The following is a 19442-nucleotide window of genomic DNA, read 5'->3' as shown; positions in this document are numbered from 1 at the left end:
GGGGACACTTGGATATGGGGGGTGTGGGGTCATTTTGGATTGGGGGGGTCACTTTGGGGGCGCTCAGCTCTGGGGTGTGGGGCTCCCCTGGTGTGTGTGTTTGGGGGGGGGGGGGTTCACTTTGAGGTGGTGCCTCACCTTTGGGGGGGGGGCGGGGGGCTTCAAGGAGTCTCAGTTTAGTTGGGGGGGGGGGTCGCTGTGGGGGTTATTTAATGGCGGGGTGTATCTCATTTTGGGGGGGGGTGTATCATTTGGGGGGGGGGGCTCACATTGAGGGGGGGGGTCATATTGGATGATCTTTTTCTTTGGGGGGGGGCTTCACTTTGACCCCCTCCCCCACTTTCTCCCCATAGATGGAGCCCCCCCGGAGCCCCCCTGGATCCCCCCTCCCTGCCCCCCCCCCCCCTTTGGTCCTTCTGCTGTTGCGCCGCCGCCCTCAGAGACCCCCAGCCCCCCCCCCTCCCCCCCTGAAGCCCCCCCCCCAGCCCCAGCTGTGCCCGCCCCCCTCCATGGTTCTCCTTGGGGTGCGCCGGGCCCCCCCAGTGTCCCCCAGGGGGTCCCGATGTTTTGAGGGGGGGGCAAAAGGCCTGAGGACCCCCATCCCCCCCCCACCTCCATATCGGGGGTCTCCATCCCACCCTACACTCCAACACCTGGGGTCCCCATCCCCGCCCCATAGCCCGAGATTTGGGGTCTGTGCCCTTTCCTGCCCCCCAAAGCAGGGGATCCTCCCCCCACCCCATAGCCCGAGATGTGGGGTCCCCATCTGAGCCCGCACCCCATAGACTGGGGTCTCCATCTGACCCCATACCCCAAAGCAGGGGATCCTCCCCCCACCCCATAGCCCGAGATGTGGGGTCTCCATCTGAGCCCGCACCCCATAGACTGGGGTCTCCATCTGACCCCATACCCCAAAGCAGGGGATCCCTACCGCACCCCATAGCCCGAGATGTGGGGTCTCCATCTAAGCCCTCACCCCTTAGATTGGGGTCTCCATCTGACCCCATACCCCAAAGCAGGGGATCCCCATCCCACCCCATAGCCCGAGATGCGGGGTCCCCATCTGAGCCCTCACCCCATAGACTGGGGTCTCCATCTGACCCCATACCCCAAAGCAGGGGATCCCTACTGCACCCCATAGCCCGAGACGTGGGGTCTCCATCTGAGCCCTCACCCCATAGACTGGGGTCTCCATCTGACCCCATACCCCAAAGCAGGGGATCCTCCCCCCACCCCATAGCCCGAGATGTGGGGTCCCCATCTGAGCCCTCACCCCATAGACTGGGGTCTCCATCTGACCCCATACCCCAAAGCAGGGGATCCTCCCCCCACCCTATAGCCCAAGATGTGGGGTCTCCATCTAAGCCCGCACCCCATAGACTGGTGTCTCCTTCCGACCCCATACCCCAAAGCAGGGGATCCCCATCCCATCCCATAGCCCGAGATGTGGGGTCTCCATCTAAGCCCTCACCCCTTAGATTGGGGTATCCATCTGACCCCATACCCCAAAGCAGGGGATCCTCCCCTCACCCCCATAGCCCGAGATTTGGGGTCCCCATCTGAGCCCTCACCCCATAGACTGGGGTCTCCATCCAACCCCATACCCCAAAACGGGGGATCCCATCCCACCCCATAGCTCGAGATGTGGGGTCTCCATCTGAGCCCTCACCCCATAGACTGGGGTCTCCATCTGACCCCATACCCCAAAGCAGGGGATCCCCATCCCACCCCATAGCCCGAGATTTGGGGTCTCCATCTAAGCCCACACCCCATAGACTGAGGTCTCCATCTGACCCCATACCCCAAAGCAGGGGATCCTCCCCTCACCCCATAGCCCAGGATGTGGGGTCCCCATCTGAGCCCTCACCCCATAGACTGGGGTCTCCATCTGACCCCATACCCCAAAACGGGGGATCCCCATCCCTTTCTGCACCCAAAAATAGAGGGCCCCACCCCCACCCCCCACCCCAAGATCAGGGGTCCCCACCCCACCCCACACCTGAAGACTCAGAGCCCCTGTTGCCCCCAATAGCCCAAGATTTGGGGTCCCCATCCCACCCCATAGCCCGAGATTTGGGGTCCCCACCGCTTCCTGCCCCCCAAAACGGGGGGTCCCGATCTCACCCCATAGGCCAGGTCTTAGGGTCCCCATTGTGCCCCACATCCCAACATTTAGGGTCCCCATCCCATCCCCCACCCCAAGATTTGGGGTTCCCTCCCCACCCTGTACCCCAAAACAGGGGACCCCCATCTGACCCCATAGTTCAAAATAGGGGCTCCCCATCCCTTTCTGCACCACAAAATAAGGGGTCCCCATCTGACCCCAAACCCCAAATCATGGGGTTCTCACCCTGCTCCATACCCAATATCTTGGGGTCCCCATCCAACCCCAAACCCCATATCTTGGGGTCCCCATCCGACCCCATACCCCAAATCCAGGGCTCCCCATCCGACCCCATACCCCAAATCCAGGGCTCCCCATCCGACCCCATACCCCATATCCAGGGCTCCCCATCCGACCCCATACCCCATATCTTGGGGTCCCTATCTGACCCCATACCCCATACCTTGGGGTCCCCATCCAACCCCAAACCCTGTATCTTAGGGTCCTCATCTGACCCCATACCCCATATCTTGGGGTCCCCATCCGACCCCATACCCCAAATCCAGGGCTCCCCATCCGACCCCATACCCCAAATCCAGGGCTCCCCATCCGACCCCATACCCCATATCCAGGGCTCCCCATCCGACCCCATACCCCATATCTTGGGGTCCCTATCTGACCCCATACCCCATACCTTGGGGTCCCCATCCAACCCCAAACCCTGTATCTTAGGGTCCTCATCTGACCCCATACCCCATATCTTGGGGTCCCCATCCAACCCCAAACCCCGTATCTTAGGGTCCTCATCTGACCCCATACCCCATATCTTGGGGTCCCCATCCAACCCCAAACCCCGTATCTTAGGGTCCCCATCCAACCCCATACCCCAAATCCAGGGGTCCCCATCCGACCCCATGCCCCATATCTTGGGGTCCCCATCCAACCCCATACCCCATATCTTGGGATCCCCATCCAACCCCAAACCCTGTATCTTAGGGTCCTCATCTGACCCCATACCCCATATCTTGGGGTCCCTATCTGACCCCATACCCCAAATCCAAGGGTCCCCATCCCCCCCTGTACCCCAAAACAGGGATCCCCCACCCCACTCTGTACCCCAAATCCAGGGGTCCCCACCCAACCCCATACCCCATATCTTGGGGTCCCCATCTAACCCCAAACCCCGTATCTTAGGGTCCCCATCCAACCCCATACCCCAAATCCAGGGGTCCCCATCCAACCCCATACCCCATATCTTGGGGTCCCTATCTGACCCCATACCCCATATCTTGGGGTCCCCATCCCTCCCCATACCCCAAATCCAGGGGTCCCCATCCAACCCCATACCCCATATCTTGGGGTCCCTATCTGACCCCATACCCCATATCTCGGGGTCCCCATCCAACCCCAAACCCCGTATCTTGGGGTTCCCATCCAACCCCATACCCCAAATCCAGGGCTCCCCATCCGACCCCATACCCCATATCTTGGGATCCCCATCCAACCCCACACCCCATACCTTGGGGTCCCCATCCGACCCCAAACCCTGTATCTTGGGGTCCTCATCTGACCCCATACCCCATATCTTGGGGTCCCTATCTGACCCCATACCCCAAATCCAAGGGACCCCATCCCCCCCTGTACCCCAAAACAGGGATCCCCCACCCCACTCTGTACCCCAAATCCAGGGGTCCCCATCCGACCCCATACCCCAAATCCAGGGGTCCCCATCCGACCCCATACCCCATATCTTGGGGTCCCCATCCAACCCCGTACCCCAAATCATGGGTTCCCCATCCAACCCCGTACCCCAAATCATGGGTTCCCCATCCAACCCCATACCTTGTATCTTGGGGTCCCCATCCCCCCCTGTACCTCAAAGCAGGGACCCCCCACCCCACTCCGTACCCCATATCCAGGGCTCCCCATCCAACCCCATACCCCAAATCCGGGGGTCCCCATCCAACCCCATACCCCATATCTTGGGGTCCCTATCTGACCCCATACCCCAAATCCAAGGGTCCCCATCCCCCCCTGTATCCCAAAACAGGGACCCCCCACCCCACTCTGTACCCCAAATCCAGGGGTCCCCATCCGACCCCATACCCCATATCCAGGGGTCCCCATCCAACCCCATACCCCAAATCATGGGTTCCCCATCCAACCCCATGCCCCATATCTTGATGTCCCCATCCGACTCCATGCCCCGTATCTTGGGGTCCCCATCCCCCCCTGTACCTCAAAACAGTGACCCCCCACCCCACCCCATACCCCAAATCCGGGGGTCCCCACCCGACCCCGTGCCCCACAACAGCCCACCCCCCTGTCGCCCTGTGCCGCTGTCACCGCTGCCCCCAGAGCCACCACTGCAGGTGTGTCATGGGGGGGACATGGGGGGGACATGGGGACAATGGGAACATTGGGGACAATGGGAACAATGGGGACAATGGGGTGGGGGACAATGGGGACAATGGGGTGGGGGACAATGGGGACAATGGGGTGGGGACATTGGGAATGGGGGCACTGGGGACAATGGGGACATTGGGGATAATGGGGTTGGGGATACTGGGAATGGGGACAATGGGAATGGGGACACTGGGAACATGGGGACATTGGGGACATGGGGACAATGGGGATAATGGGGTTGGGGATACTGGGATATGGGGACATTTGGGGACACTGGGGTTGGGGACCATGGGGGCATTGGGAATGGGGACAATGGTGATGGGACATTGGGGACATGGGGGATGGGGACAGTGGGGACAGGGGACATGGAGAACATTGGGGACAATGGGGACAGGACATCGGGGATGGGGACAGTGGGGACATTGGTGACATGGGGACATTGGGGCCATGGAGGCCATTGTGGCTGATGGGAGATGGGGACAGGGGACATTGGGGCCAATGGGGTGGGGAGCTGGGTGACAAAGGGGGGGGGGGGAAAGGGGCGATGGGGACGGGGACAGGAGGGGTGGGGGGGCCCGGAGCGGTGCCCCCATATCACAGTGCCCCCATATCACAGTGCCCCCATATCACAATGCCCCCATATCACAGTGTCCCCATATCACAGTGCCCCCATATCACAGTGTCCCCATATCACAATGCCCCCATATCACAGTGTCCCCATATCACAATGCCCCCATATCACAGTGTCCCCATATCACAATGCCCCCATATCACAATGCCCCCATATCACAGTGCCCCCATATCACAATGCCCCCATATCACAGTGTCCCCATATCACAGTGTCCCCATATCACAATGCCCCCATATCACAGTGCCCCCATATCACAATGTCCCCATATCACAGTGCCCCCATATCACAGTGTCCCCCCATATCACAGTGTCCCCATATCACAGTGCCCCCATATCACAGTGTCCCCATATCACAGTGCCCCCATATCACAGTGTCCCCCCATATCACAGTGCCCCCATATCACAGTGCCCCCATATCACAATGTCCCCATATCACAGTGCCCCCATATCACAGTGTCCCCATATCACAGTGCCCCCATATCACAGTGTCCCCCCATATCACAGTGCCCCCATATCACAGTGCCCCCATATCACAATGCCCCCATATCACAGTGCCCCCATATCACAATGTCCCCATATCACAGTGCCCCCATATCACAGTGTCCCCCCATATCACAGTGCCCCCATATCACAGTGCCCCCATATCACAATGTCCCCATATCACAGTGCCCCCATATCACAGTGCCCCCATATCACAATGCCCCCATATCACAGTGTCCCCATATCACAGTGCCCCCATATCACAGTGTCCCCATATCACAGTGTCCCCATATCACAGTGTCCCCCCATATCACAGTGCCCCCATATCACAGTGTCCCCATATCACAGTGTCCCCATATCACAGTGTCCCCATATCACAATGCCCCCATATCACAGTGCCCCCATATCACAGTGTCCCCATATCACAGTGCCCCCATATCACAACGCCCCCATATCACAGTGCCCCCATATCACAATGCCCCCATATCACAGTGCCCCCATATCACAGTGCCCCCATATCACAATGCCCCCATATCACAGTGCCCCCATATCGCATTGCCCCATATCACAGTGCCCCCATATCACAATGCCCCCATATCACAGTGCCCCCATATCACAGTGCCCCCATATCACAGTGTCCCCATATCACAGTGCCCCCATATCACAGTGTCCCCATATCGCATTGCCCCATATCACAGTGTCCCCATATCACAGTGTCCCCATATCACAGTGCCCCCATATCACAGTGCCCCCATATCACAATGCCCCCATATCACAGTGTCCCCATATCACAGTGTCCCCATATCACAATGCCCCCATATCACAATGCCCCCATATCACAGTGCCCCCATATCACAGTGCCCCCATATCACAACGCCCCCATATCACAATGCCCCCATATCACAGTGCCCCCATATCACAATGTCCCCATATCACAGTGCCCCCATATCACAATGCCCCCATATCACAGTGCCCCCATATCACAGTGTCCCCATATCACAGTGCCCCCATATCACAACGCCCCCATATCACAGTGCCCCCATATCACAATGCCCCCATATCACAGTGCCCCCATATCACAGTGCCCCCATATCACAGTGTCCCCATATCACAGTGCCCCCATATCACAGTGTCCCCATATCACAATGCCCCCATATCACAATGCCCCCATATCACAGTGTCCCCATATCACAGTGTCCCCATATCACAGTGTCCCCATATCACAATGCCCCCATATCACAATGCCCCCATATCACAGTGTCCCCATATCGCAGTGCCCCCATATCACAGTGCCCCCATATCACAATGCCCCCATATCACAATGCCCCCATATCACAGTGTCCCCATATCGCAGTGTCCCCATATCACAGTGTCCCCATATCACAGTGTCCCCATATCGCAGTGTCCCCATATCGCATTGCCCCCATATCACAGTGTCCCCATATCGCAGTGTCCCCATATCACAGTGTCCCCATATCACAGTGTCCCCATATCACAGTGTCCCCATATCGCAGTGCCCCCATATCACAATGCCCCCATATCACAGTGTCCCCATATCGCAGTGTCCCCATATCACAGTGTCCCCATATCACAGTGTCCCCATATCGCAGTGCCCCCATATCACAGTGCCCCCATATCACAATGCCCCCATATCACAATGCCCCCATATCACAGTGTCCCCATATCGCAGTGTCCCCATATCACAGTGTCCCCATATCACAGTGTCCCCATATCGCAGTGTCCCCATATCGCATTGCCCCATATCACACTGACCCCCCCCGTCCCGTAGCCCCCCCGTTCCCCCCCATGTCGGGTTGGTCCCGTAGCGACGCTGCGGCGGCGCCTGGATGAGGAACGTGTGGAGCGGAGACGGGGGCTGCGCTGCCGGGGGGAGAGGTAACCGGGGGGGGGGGGCACAGTCACGTGCCTCATTGGGTCCCCCCCACCCCCCGTGTCCCCCCCCATATCCCCCCCCCCCTTTCCCCTCCCCGTATCCAACCCCCCCCCCCCCCTTTCGGCGCCCCCTCCCCACTTCCCCATCCCCTCTCAATGTCCCCATCCCGTGCCCCCCCCAGGTCCCCCATCCCTCTACTTGTCCCCTCCTCACATCCCCCCCCCGGCCCCCCCCCGTGTCCCGATCCCCTCCCTAATTCCCCATCCCCCCCCGTGCCCCCCCCACGTCCCTACCGCCTCCATGCCGCCCCCCACCCGTGTCCCCACGTTCCCCACCGCTCCGTGTCCCCCCTCCCCCCCCATTCCGTCCCCCCCCCGTGTCCCCCTCTGTATCCCCACGTCCCCATCCCCACCCTATGTCCCCGTGCCCCCCCCAATATCCCCGCCCCCTCCGTGACCCCCCCCCCCCCCCCAGCCCTTTTCTGCCCCCCCGACCCTCTGTGTCCCCACGTCCCCTCCACCCCCAACCCCCCCGTGTCCCCTGTGTGTCTCCACCCACCCGTGTCCCCCTGTCCCCCCCACCTCACCCGTGTCCCCGTGTCCCCCTGTGTCCCCCCCTCCCCCCCAGCCGTGTCCCCCCCCGTGTCCCCTCCCCCCTCACCCCCACCCGTGTCCCCCTCCACGTCCCTCACCCCCTCCCCCCCCACTCGTGTCCCCTTCTGCGTCCCACCGCCCCACCCATCCCCGTCTCTGTGTCCCCACGCCCCCCCCCCGTTCCCCTTTATCACCCGTCCCCCCCCCACCCGTGTCCCTTCCTCCACCCGTGACCCCACGTCCCCCCCCACTCGTGTCCCCCTCTGTCCCCATTCCCCCCCTCTGTGACCCCCCGTGTCCCCCGTACCCCCCCCCCCGTCCCCATATCCCCCCTCCCCACCCACCCTCTGTCCCCATCCCCCCCCAGGAACACGCGGACGTTCCGGGCGCTGTTGGCCCCATCGCTGCCCCCCCCCCCCCGCCGGTGATTGACGGATCGATGGATGGATCGATCGATTGATTGATGGATCGATGGATGGATCGATCGATTGATTGATCGACGGATTGATTGACAGCTGCGTTTATTGGGGCCGGAGCTGCGGGACAATAAAACCCCACCCGAGTGGGGGGGTGGGACACGGGGTCACGTGACAGCGCGACCGGGACACGCGGGACACGGCGACAACCGACACAACCGGACACAACCGGGACGGGGCGGAGACATGGGACAATAGGGGACAATAAAACTGCCCTATGGGGACAACAGTGTGCCCTATGGGGACTATAGGGGACAGCAGTGTGCCCTATGGGGACTATAGAGCTGCCCTATGGGGACAATAGGGGACAGCAGTGTGCCCTATGGGGACTATAGGGGACAATAGAGCTGCCCTATGGGGACTATAGGGGACAACAGAGCTGCTCTATGGGGACTATAGGGGACAATAGAGCTGCCCTATGGGGACAATAGAGCTGCCCTATGGGGACAATAAAACTGCCCTATAGGGACAACAGAGCTGCCCTATGGGGACAATTGGGGACAGCAGTGTGCCCTATGGGGACAATAGAGCTGCCCTATGGGGACAATAGGGGACAACAGTGTGCCCTATGGGGACAACAGAGCTGCCCTATGGGGACTATAGGGGACAGCAGTGTGCCCTATGGGACAATAGAGCTGCCCTATGGGGACTATAGGGGACAGCAGTGTGCCCTATGGGGACAACAGAGCTGCCCTATGGGGACAATAGAGCTGCCCTATGGGGACTATAGAGCTGCCCTATGGGGACAATAGGGGTAACAGTGTGCCCTATGGGGATAATAGAGCTGCCCTATGGGGACTATAGGGGACAGCAGTGTGCCCTATGGGACAATAGAGCTGCCCTATGGGGACAATAGGGGACAGCAGTGTGCCCTATAGGGACAATAGAGCTGCCCTATAGGGACAATAGGGGACAACAGTGTGCCCTATAGGGACAATAGAGCTGCCCTATGGGGACTATAGGGGACAGCAGTGTGCCCTATAGGGACAATAGAGCTGCCCTATGGGGACTATAGGGGACAGCAGTGTGCCCTATGGGACAATAGAGCTGCCCTATGGGGACAATAGGGGACAACAGTGTGTCCTATGGGGACAATAGAGCTGCCCTATGGGGACAATAGGGGATAACAGTGTGACCTATGGGGACAATAGGGGGACAGCAGCGTGCCCTATAGGGATATGGGGTCATTAATGCTTCCCTATGGGGACAATAGGGGGACACCAGCGCTGCCCTATGGGGACACGGGGATGTCAGCGCTGCCCTATGGGGACAGCAGGGGACTATAGGGGGCCATCAGTGCTGCCCTATGGGGACATCATGGTGACATCAGTTTTGCTCTGTGGGGATATGGGGACATGAGTGCTGCCCTATGGGGACATGGGGACATCAGTGCTGGGGACGCCAGTACTGCCCTATGGGGACGTCAGCACTGCCCTATAGGAATATGGGGTCATTAATGCTTCTCTATGGAGACACCAGCAGTGCCCTATGGGGATATGGGGACACCAGTGCTGCCCTATGGGGACATCATGGGGACATCAGTGCTGCCTTATAGGGACATCAGCACAGCGCTATGGGGACATAGGGACATCAGCGCTGCCCTATGGGGACACCAGCACTGCCCTATGGGGACACGGTGACACCAGTGCTGCTCTATAGGGACATCAGCACTGCCCTATGGGGACATGGGGACGTCAGTGCTGCCCTATGGGGACATGGGGACGTCAGTGCTGCCCTATGGGGACACGGGGACACCAGTGCTGCCCTATGGGGACATCAGTGCTGCCCTATGGGGACACGGGGACATCAGTGCTGCCCTATGGGGACACGGGGACACCAGTGCTGCTCTATGGGGACATGGGGATGTCAGTGCTGCCCTATGGGGACACCAGTGCTGCCCTATGGGGACATTATGGGGAACGTGGTACTTCCCTATGGGGACATGGGGACACTGCGGTGACAATGAGACAGCAGCACTTCCCTATGGGGTCATGGGGCCAGCAATGCTTCCCTATGGGGTCGCTAGTACTTCGTTATGGGAACAGCACTTCCCTATAGGGACATGGGGACAGCAGCACTTCCTTATGGGGACACTGGGGCACCAGTACTTCCCCCTATGGGGACACCAATACTTTCCTATGGGGACATGAGGATGCTGGTAACTTCCTTATGGGGACACTGACACTTCCCTATGGGGACATGGGGACACCAACAGCTCCCTATGGGGACATGGGGACACAACAGCTCCCTATGGGACATGGGGACACCAGCAGCTCCCTATGGGACATGGGGACACAACAGCTCCCTATGGGACATGGGGACACCAACAGCTCCCTATGGGACATGGGGACACCAACAGCTCCCTATGGGGACATGGGGACACAACAGCTCCCTATGGGACATGGGGACACCAACAGCTCCCTATGGGACATGGGGACACCAACAGCTCCCTATGGGGACATGGGGACACAACAGCTCCCTATGGGGACATGGGGACACCAACAGCTCCCTATGGGACATGGGGACACTGATACTTCCCTATGGGGACATGGGGACACCAACAGCTCCCTATGGGGACATGGGGACACAACAGCTCCCTATGGGGACATGGGGACACAACAGCTCCCTATGGGGACATGGGGACACCAACAGCTCCCTATGGGGACACTGGCAGCTCCCTATGGGGACATGGGGACACAACAGCTCCCTATGGGGACACCGGCAGCTCCCTATGGGACATGGGGACACTGACACTTCCCTATGGGGACATTGGGATACTGGCAGCTCCATATGGGGACAGCAGCAGCTCCCTATGGGGACACTGACACTTCCCTATGGGGACATGGGAACACCGGCAGCTCCCTATGGGGACACGGTTCCAACACGGTTCCAACACACACAGCTCCAACACGGCCCATCCATCAGCACTCCATGTTTCCTGCTGTGCTTCCAACAGGCAGAGGGGACCCCCCCATCCCCTCCTTATAAGGGCACCGTGCACCCCTATAGCAGTGACCCCCTATCACCATGCCCCCCTATAGCAGTGACCCCATTGCAGTGCAATTCACCACAGTGCACCCTATTGCAGTGTCCCCCTATCACCGTGCCCCCCATTGCAGTGCAATTCACTGCAGTGCCCCCCATATCGCAGCCCCCCATCGCAGTGCCCCTATGGGTGCCCCCATATTGCAGCCCCCCTATAGCAGTGCCCCATATCGCAGCCCCTCATCTCAATGCTCCCCTATTGCAGTCCCCCTACTGCAGTGCCCTATAGCAGTGTCCCCCTATCGCAGTGCTCCCTATAACAGCCCCTATCAGTGCCCCCCATTGCAGTGCCACCCTATTGCAGCCCCTGTATCACAGTGTCCCCTTATCACAGCCCCCCATATTGCAGTCCCCCTATTTTATTGCCCCCTATAGCAGCCCCTGTATAACAGTGTCTCATTATCACAGCCCCCCTATAGCAATGCCCTCTATAGCAGCCCCCATATCACAGTGCCCCCTATGGCAGCCCCCATATCGCAATGTCCCCTAAGGCAGCCCCCCTACTGCAGTGTCCCATATCACAGCCCCCCCTATTGCAGTGTCCCCATATCACAGCCCCTGTATCACAGTGCCCCATATTGCAGTGTCCCCTATTGCAGCCCCCCTATAGCAGCCCCTATGGGTGCCCCCATATTGCAGCCCCTGTATTGCAGTGTCCCATATCTCAGTGCCCCCTATTGCAGTGTCCCATTTTGCAGCCCCCTATTGCAGCCCCCCTATAGCAGCCCCTATGGGTGCCCCCATATTGCAGCCCCTGTATTGCAGTGCCCCATATCACAGTGCCCCATATCGCAGTGTCCCCTATAGCAGCCCCTCTGGGTGTCCCCATATCACAGCCCCTGTATTGCAGTGCCCCATATCACAGTGTCCCATTTATCAGCCCCCTATAGCAGCCCCTCTGGGTGCCCCCATATCGCAGTGTCCCCTATAGCAGCCCCTCTGGGTGCCCCCCATATCGCAGTGTCCCCTATAGCAGCCCCTATGGGTATCCCCATACTGCAGCCCCCTATAGCAGCCCCTCTGGGTGCCCCCATATCACAGCCCCTGTATTGCAGTGCCCCATATTGCAGTGTCCCATTTATCAGCCCCCTATAGCAGCCCCTATGGGTGCCCCCCATATCGCAGTGACCCCTATAGCAGCCCCTATGGGTGTCCCCATATCACAGCCCCTGTATTGCAGAGCCCCATATGGCAGTGTCCCATTTATCAGCCCCCTATAGCAGCCCCTCTGGGTGCCCCCCATATCGCAGTGTCCCCTATCGCAGCCCCTCTGGGTGCCCCCCATATCGCAGTGTCCCCTATAGCAGCCCCTATGGGTACCCCCCATATCGCAGTGTCCCATTTATCAGCCCCCTATAGCAGCCCCTCTGGGTGCCCCCATATCGCAGCCCCTGTATCGCAGTGCCCCATATCGCAGTGTCCCCTATTGCAGCCCCCTATAGCAGCCCGTATGGGTACCCCCATATGGCAGCCCCTGTATTGCAGTGTCCCATATCGCAGTGTCCCCATATCACAGCCCCTGTATTGCAGTGCCCCATATGGCAGTGTCCCATTTATCAGCCCCCTATCGCAGCCCCTCTGGGTGCCCCCATATAGCAGCCCCCTATAGCAGCCCCTCTGGGTGTCCCCATATCGCAGCCCCTGTATTGCAGAGCCCCATATGGCGGTGTCCCATTTATCAGCCCCCTATAGCAGCCCCTATGGGTGCCCCCATGGCAGCCCCCTATAGCAGCCCCTATAGGTGTCCCCATATCGCAGCCCCTGTATTGCAGAGCCCCATATGGCGGTGTCCCATTTATCAGCCCCCTATAGCAGCCCCTATGGGTGCCCCCCATACTGCAGCCCCCCATCTATCGCAGGTCGTCGGCGGTGAACATGCCCCTGGCGCGGCGCAGCACCGAGTCCCGCGCGGCGTCGTACGGATGCTCCTTGGAGGGGATCTCGAGCACGGCGGGCAGCGAGCGCGTGTGGGCCTCCACTGCATGGCGGATCAGCTCCGCCACACACTGATTGATCAGGATGATCCCGATGTCGTCGCGGCTCAGGAAGCTCCTGGGGGGGGAAACGGGGGTAAGGGGGGGGAACAGGGAACACAATGGGGATGTGGGGTGGGTTAAAGGGGCTGTGGGGGTAAGGGGGAGATGTGGGGTTAAGGGGGGATGTGGGGTTAAGGGGGGATGTGGGGTTAAGGGGGGATGTGGGGTTAAGGGGGGGCTGTGGGTTTAAGTTGGAGATGTGGGGTTAAGGGGGGGGCTGTGGGATTGGTTAAGGTTGGTTAAGATGGGGGTCTGTGGGGTTGGTTAAGGGGGGGGCTGTAGGGTTGATTAAGGGGAGAGATGTGGAGTTAAGGGGGGGGCTGTGGAATTGGTTAAGGGGGCTGTGGGGTTGGTTAAGGGGGGATGTAGGGTTAAGGGGGTCTGTGGGGTTAAGGGGGAGATGTGGGGTTGGTTAAAGGGGCTGTGGGGTTAAGGGGGGGCTGTGGGGTTAAGGGGGGCTGTGGGGTTGGTTAAAGGGGCTGTGGGGTTAAGGGGGGGGCTGTGGGGTTAAGGGGGGCTGTGGGGTTAAGGGGGGGTTTGTGGGGTTGGTTAAGGGGGGGATGTGGGGTTAAGGGGGCTGTGGGGTTGGTTAAGGGGGGTTGTGGGGTTGGGTAAAGGGGCTGTGGGGTTGGTTAAGGGGGGCTGTGGGGTTGGGTAAAGGGGCTGTGGGGTTAAGGGGGGATGTGGGGTTAAGGGGGGCTGTGGGGTTGGTTAAGGGGGGACTGTGGGGTTGGTTAAAGGGGGCTGTGGGGTTAAGGGGGGCTGTGGGGTTAAGGGGGGCTGTGGGGTTGGTTAAAGGGGCTGTGAGGTTAAGGGGGGGCTGTGGGGTTGGTTAAGGAGGCTGTGGGGTTGGTTAAAGGGGCTGTGGGGTTAAGGGGGGATGTGGGGTTGGTTAAGGAGGCTGTGGGGTTGGTTAAAGGGGCTGTGGGGTTAAGGAGGCTGTGGGGTTAAGGGGGGCTGTGGGGTTAAGGGGGGTCTATGGGGTTGGTTAAGGGGGTCTGTGAGGTTAAGGGGGGTCTGTGGGGTTGGTTAAGGGGGACTGTGGGGTTAAGGGGGGGTTTGTGGGGTTGGTTAAGGGGGTTGTGGGGTTGGTTGAGGGGGCACTATGGGGTTGGTTGAGGGGCTGTGGGGTTGGTTAAAGGGGGAGCTGTGGGGCTGGTTAAGAGGGGTCTGAGGGGTTGGTTAAGGGGGCTTTATATATCCCAAACCCAGACCCCAAACGCCCCCAACCCCCCCCCCCAAACGCTCCTCCTGGGCCCCTACGACCCCCCCCCCATAACTACGTGAGTTCCACCCCAATCCCAGCCCCCAAACCCACCCCCCACCCCCACGGCACCACCGTGACCCCAACGTCCTCCCGACCTCAATGTCCTTGTGTGTGTTGGGGGGGAGGTTACGGAGCTCTATGAGGAACAACGGGACACCCCCATCCCACAGGCGCCATGGACACCCCTTGTAACCCCCCCATGGACCCTCCTTGTATCCCCCCATAGACCCCCCTTGTATCCCCCCATGGACCCCCCTTGTATCCCCCCATGGACCCCCCTTGTAACCCCCCCCCATTACCCCCGTATGGACCCCCCTTATATCCCCCCATAGACCCCTCTTGTAACCCCCCCTTGTATCCCCCCATGGACCCCCTTATATCCCCCCATAGACCCCTCTTGTATCCCCCCATGGACCCCCACCCCCTTGTACCCTCCTATGGACCCCCTTGTATCCCCCCCCACGGACCCCCCTTGTATCCCCCTATGGACCCCCCCTTGTGTTCCCCTTGTATCCCCCCCCACGGACCCCCCTTGTACCCCCCTACGGACCCCCTTGTAACCCCCCCATGGACCCCTTTTATCCCCCCATGGACCCCCCTTGTAACCTCCCCCTTGTATCCCCCCATTGACCCCCCCGGACCCCCCCATGGACTCCCCTTGTACCCTCCTATGGACCCCCTTGTAACCCCCCATGGACCCCCTTATATCCCCCCATGGACCCTCTTATATCCCCCCATAGAACCCCTTGTAACCCCCCCCATAGACCCCCCTTGTATCCCCCCTATGGATCCCCCTTATACCCCACCCCTGTAGCCCCCCTTGTGCCCCCCCCCCAAGGACCCCCCTTGTGTCCCCCTATGGACCCCCATTATATCCCCCCATAGACCCCCTTTGTACCCCCGCATAGACCCCCTTGTATCCCCTCATGGACCCCCCTTGTATCCCCTCATGGACCCCCCTTGTGTCCCCCTATGGACCCCCATTGTACCGCCCCCATGGACCCCCTTGTAACCCCCTATGGACCCCCCTTGTACCCCCCCCCCCCCATAGACCCCCTTGTATCCCCCCATAGACCCCCCTTGTACCCCCCCCCCCCCCATGGACCCCCTTTGTAACCCCCCCCTTGTATCCCCCCCATGGACCCCCCTTGTACCCATTATGGAACCCCCCATAGATCCCCCTTGTACCCCCCCCCCATGGACCCCCCTCCTACCCCCCCATGGACTCCCCTTATAACCCCCCCCTTGTACCCCCCCCCATAGACCCCCTTGTACCCCCATGTACCTCCCCCCTTGTACCCCCCCCATAGACCCCCTTGTACCCCCCCATAGACCCCCCTTGTATCCCCCCATAGACCCCCTTGTACCCCCCCATAGACCCCCCTTGTATCCCCCCCATGGACCCCCCTTGTACCCCCCCATAGACCCCCTTGTACCCCCATGTACCTCCCCCCTTGTACACCCCCCCCCCCCCATAGACCCCCCTTATATCCCCCCCCATGCCCCCCCCCCTCATTCCTCACCCCCCCCCATACCGGAAGGTCTCCTCTATCTCTGCCACGCTGGTCTCCTTCTCCACCACGAGGAAGTTCGGTTTGCGCTGCGCGTTCATCTCCCCGACGCCGCCCAGCAGGAACCCGGTCACGGTGTCCTCGTCCCCCACCACGGCGATCAGCTTCCCCCGACCCGACATGGCGGCCCGCACAGCTCCCGCTTCCGGCTCTGAGCTCCCGCTTCCGCTTCCGCCTCCCCAATACTTCCGCTTCCGGTTCTGCGCTGAGCATGCGCACAGCGCACCACGCACGCGCGGTTCTACCTCCGCTCACGGCAACGCGCCGCCGCCGTGTTGGCCACGCCCACAATGCGAGTGACCACGCCCCGTTCTCTTTCGGCCACGCCCACAATGCGCGTGACCACGCCCCTTCTCTTTTGGCCACGCCCACACAATGCGTATGGCCACGCCCACCTCCTCTTTTGGACACGCCCACAATGCGTGTGGCCACGCCCCCGAGCCGTTCAGGCCACGCCCCTTCTGCTCCTCCTGGCGCGCATGCGCAGTGAGTCGTGTCCCACTCTCCTGCCTTTTTCTGCCCTTTTTCACCCCAAAACGCTCTCATGGTGCAGTGACTCCATAGGGACCCCCAGAACCCCCCCAGAAACCCTCTATAGACCCCCTATGGATCCCCACAGCCCCCCAACCCCCACCCCCTCAATGCCCACAACTCCTCAGTGCAGTCCCACTGTTTTTATGGTCCCTCCTTTTGCCCATTTTTGCCCTTTTTCACCCCAAAACACCCTCAGGGCGCAGTGAGACCACAGTGACACCCAGAGCCCCCCTATAGGCCCCTATAGACCCCTATGGACCCCCACAGCCTCCCAAACCCCACCCCCTCAATGCCCACAACTCCCACTGCAGTCCCGCTGATTTTATTGTACCTGTTTTTGCCCATTTTTGCCCTTTTTCACCCCAAAACACCCTCAGGGTGCAGTGAGACCACAGTGACCCCCAGAGGCCCCCTATAGGCCCCTATAGACCCCATATAGACCCCCCCCCAACCCCGACCCTATCAATGCCCACAATTCCCACTGCAGTCCCACTGATTTGATTGTCCCTTTTTTTGCCCATTTTTGCCCTTTTTCACCCCAAAACACTCTCAGGGCTCAGTGACACTATAGTGACGCCTTGAACCCCCCTACAGACCCCCTATGAACCCCCCCCAACCCCCACCCCCCCAATGAGCACGACTCCCGCTGCAGTCCCACTGTTTTTATGGTCACCTTTTTTGCCCATTTTTGCCCTTTTTCACCCTAAAACACTCTCAGGGCGCAGTGACACCATAGTAATACCCTATAGGCTCCTATAGACCCCTATGGACCAGCACAGCCCCCCAATCCCTACCCCCTCAATGCCCACAACTCCTCAGTGCAGTCCCACTGTTTTTATGGTCACCTTTTTTGCCCATTTTTGCCCTTTTTCACCCCAAAACACCCTCAGGGCGCAGTGAGACCACAGTGACCCCCAGAGCCCCCCTATAGGCCCCTATAGACCCCCTATAGACCCCCCTCCAATCCCCAACTCCTCAATGCCCACAACTCCCACTGCAGTCCCACTGATTTTATTGTCCCTGTTTTTGGCCATTTTTGCCCTTTTTCACCCCAAAACGCTCTCAGGGCACAGTGACACCATAGTGACACCCAAAGGGCCCCGAGGGACCCCCTATGGACCCCCACACCCCCCAACCCCTACTGCAGTCCCACTGTTTTTATGGTCACCGTTTTTGCCCATTTTTGCCCTTTTTCACCCCAAAACACTCTCAGGGCTCAGTGACACTATAGTGACGCCCTGAACCCCCCTACAGACCCCCTATGAACCCCCCCCAACCCCCAACCCCCCAATGAGCACGACTCCTGCTGCAGTCCCACTGTTTTTATGGTCACCTTTTTTGCCCATTTTTGCCCTTTTTCACCCCCAAACACTCTCAGGGTGCAGTGACACCATAGTAATACCCAGAGCCCCCCTATAGGCCCCTATAGACCCCATATAGACCCCCCCCCAACCCCCACCCTATCAATGCCCACAATTCCCACTGCAGTCCCACTGATTTGATTGTCCCTTTTTTTGCCCATTTTTGCCCTTTTTCACCCCAAAACACCCTCAGGGCACAGTGACACCATAGTGACACCCAAAGGGCCCCCAGGGACCCCCTATGGACCCCCACACCCCCCAACCCCTACTGCAGTCCCACTGTTTTTATGGTCACCGTTTTTGCCCATTTTTGCCCTTTTTCACCCCAAAACACTCTCAGGGCTCAGTGACACTATAGTGACGCCTTGAACCCCCCTACAGACCCCCTATGAACCCCCCCCCCAACCCCCACCCCCCCAATGAGCACGACTCCCGCTGCAGTCCCACTGTTTTTATGGTCACCTTTTTTGCCCATTTTTGCCCTTTTTCACCCTAAAACACTCTCAGGGCGCAGTGACACCATAGTAATACCCTATAGGCCCCTATAGACCCCTATGGACCCCCACAGCCCCCCAATCCCTACCCCCTCAATGCCCACAACTCCTCAGTGCAGTCCCACTGTTTTTATGGTCACCTTTTTTGCCCATTTTTGCCCTTTTTCACCCCAAAACGCTCTCAGGGTGCAGTGACACCATAGTGATGCCCAGAGTCCCCCCAGGGACCCCCTATGAACTCCCCCCCCATCCCCTACCCCCTTAGTGCCCACAGCTCCCACTGCAGTCCCGCTGATTTTATTGTCCCTGTTTTTGCCCATTTTTGCCCTTTTTCACCCCAAAAGACCCTCAGGGTACAGTGACACCATAGTGACCCCCAAAGCCCCCCTATAGACCCCCCTCCAATCCCCAACTCCTCAATGCCCACAAGTCCCACTGCAGTCCCGCTGATTTTATTGTCCCTTTTTTTGCCCATTTTTGCCCTTTTTCACCCCAAAACGCTCTCAGGGCGCAGTGACACCAGAGGGACCCCTATGAACCGCCCCGACCCC

General features: G+C 59.8%; 2 protein-coding genes and 3 long non-coding RNA genes across 5 annotated transcripts in view; 2 read left to right on the top strand and 3 right to left on the bottom strand.

Annotated features, from left to right (window-relative positions):
- The window catches only part of LOC146751107 (cadherin-99C-like), a gene marked incomplete at its 3' end in the record, with an annotated part of 28940 nt that extends 24633 nt beyond the window's left edge, over window positions 1-4307 (bottom strand). Inside the window, exons 1-3 of the mRNA XM_085535600.1 lie at window positions 4226-4307; window positions 3624-3742; window positions 2990-3089 (exon numbers count right to left, since the gene is read on the bottom strand). Coding sequence (XP_085391726.1) covers window positions 2990-3089; window positions 3624-3742; window positions 4226-4307 — 301 coding nt within the window. The remainder of the gene's footprint in view (window positions 1-2989; window positions 3090-3623; window positions 3743-4225) is intronic.
- Window positions 4308-7382: 3075 nt separating this feature from the next.
- Window positions 7383-8619, top strand: LOC146751106 (uncharacterized). Its single transcript, XR_014941908.1, has 2 exons — window positions 7383-7516; window positions 8475-8619. It is a non-coding gene; the product is annotated as an uncharacterized LOC146751106 (long non-coding RNA).
- On the bottom strand, window positions 8612-11298 carry LOC146751104 (uncharacterized). The gene is made up of 2 exons (XR_014941906.1): window positions 10370-11298; window positions 8612-10131 (listed from the first exon to the last, which is right to left on the bottom strand). It is a non-coding gene; the product is annotated as an uncharacterized LOC146751104 (long non-coding RNA).
- On the top strand, window positions 9062-9579 carry LOC146751105 (uncharacterized). Its single transcript, XR_014941907.1, has 3 exons — window positions 9062-9144; window positions 9272-9337; window positions 9368-9579. It is a non-coding gene; the product is annotated as an uncharacterized LOC146751105 (long non-coding RNA).
- Window positions 11299-12819: 1521 nt separating the features above from the next.
- Window positions 12820-16663, bottom strand: LOC146751103 (V-type proton ATPase subunit F). The gene is made up of 2 exons (XM_085535597.1): window positions 16467-16663; window positions 12820-13680 (listed from the first exon to the last, which is right to left on the bottom strand). The coding sequence occupies exons 1-2, from the start codon at window positions 16622-16624 to the stop codon at window positions 13479-13481; spliced, it is 360 nt and encodes a 119-aa protein (XP_085391723.1). The 5' UTR covers window positions 16625-16663; the 3' UTR covers window positions 12820-13478.
- Between the last annotated feature and the right edge of the window lie 2779 nt (window positions 16664-19442).

This window comes from Coturnix japonica, unplaced genomic scaffold (assembly GCF_054131305.1).
Source record: "Coturnix japonica strain WE unplaced genomic scaffold, WE-NBRP24 Scf138, whole genome shotgun sequence".
NCBI classification, from domain to species: domain Eukaryota; kingdom Metazoa; phylum Chordata; class Aves; order Galliformes; family Phasianidae; genus Coturnix; species Coturnix japonica.
The sequence above is the reverse complement of the archived record's forward strand: the minus strand, read 5'-3'. Positions and strand labels throughout refer to the sequence as shown.

Bases quoted from the DNA above. Each gene is read 5' to 3' on its own strand.
- LOC146751103 (XM_085535597.1), bottom strand. From the start codon at position 16,624: ATGTCGGGTCGGGGGAAGCTGATCGCCGTGGTGGGGGACGAGGACACC. The intron at 13,681-16,466 runs GTATGGGGGGGG...TTCCCCCCCCAG, and splicing joins GAGATAGAGGAGACCTTCCG to GAGCTTCCTGAGCCGCGACG.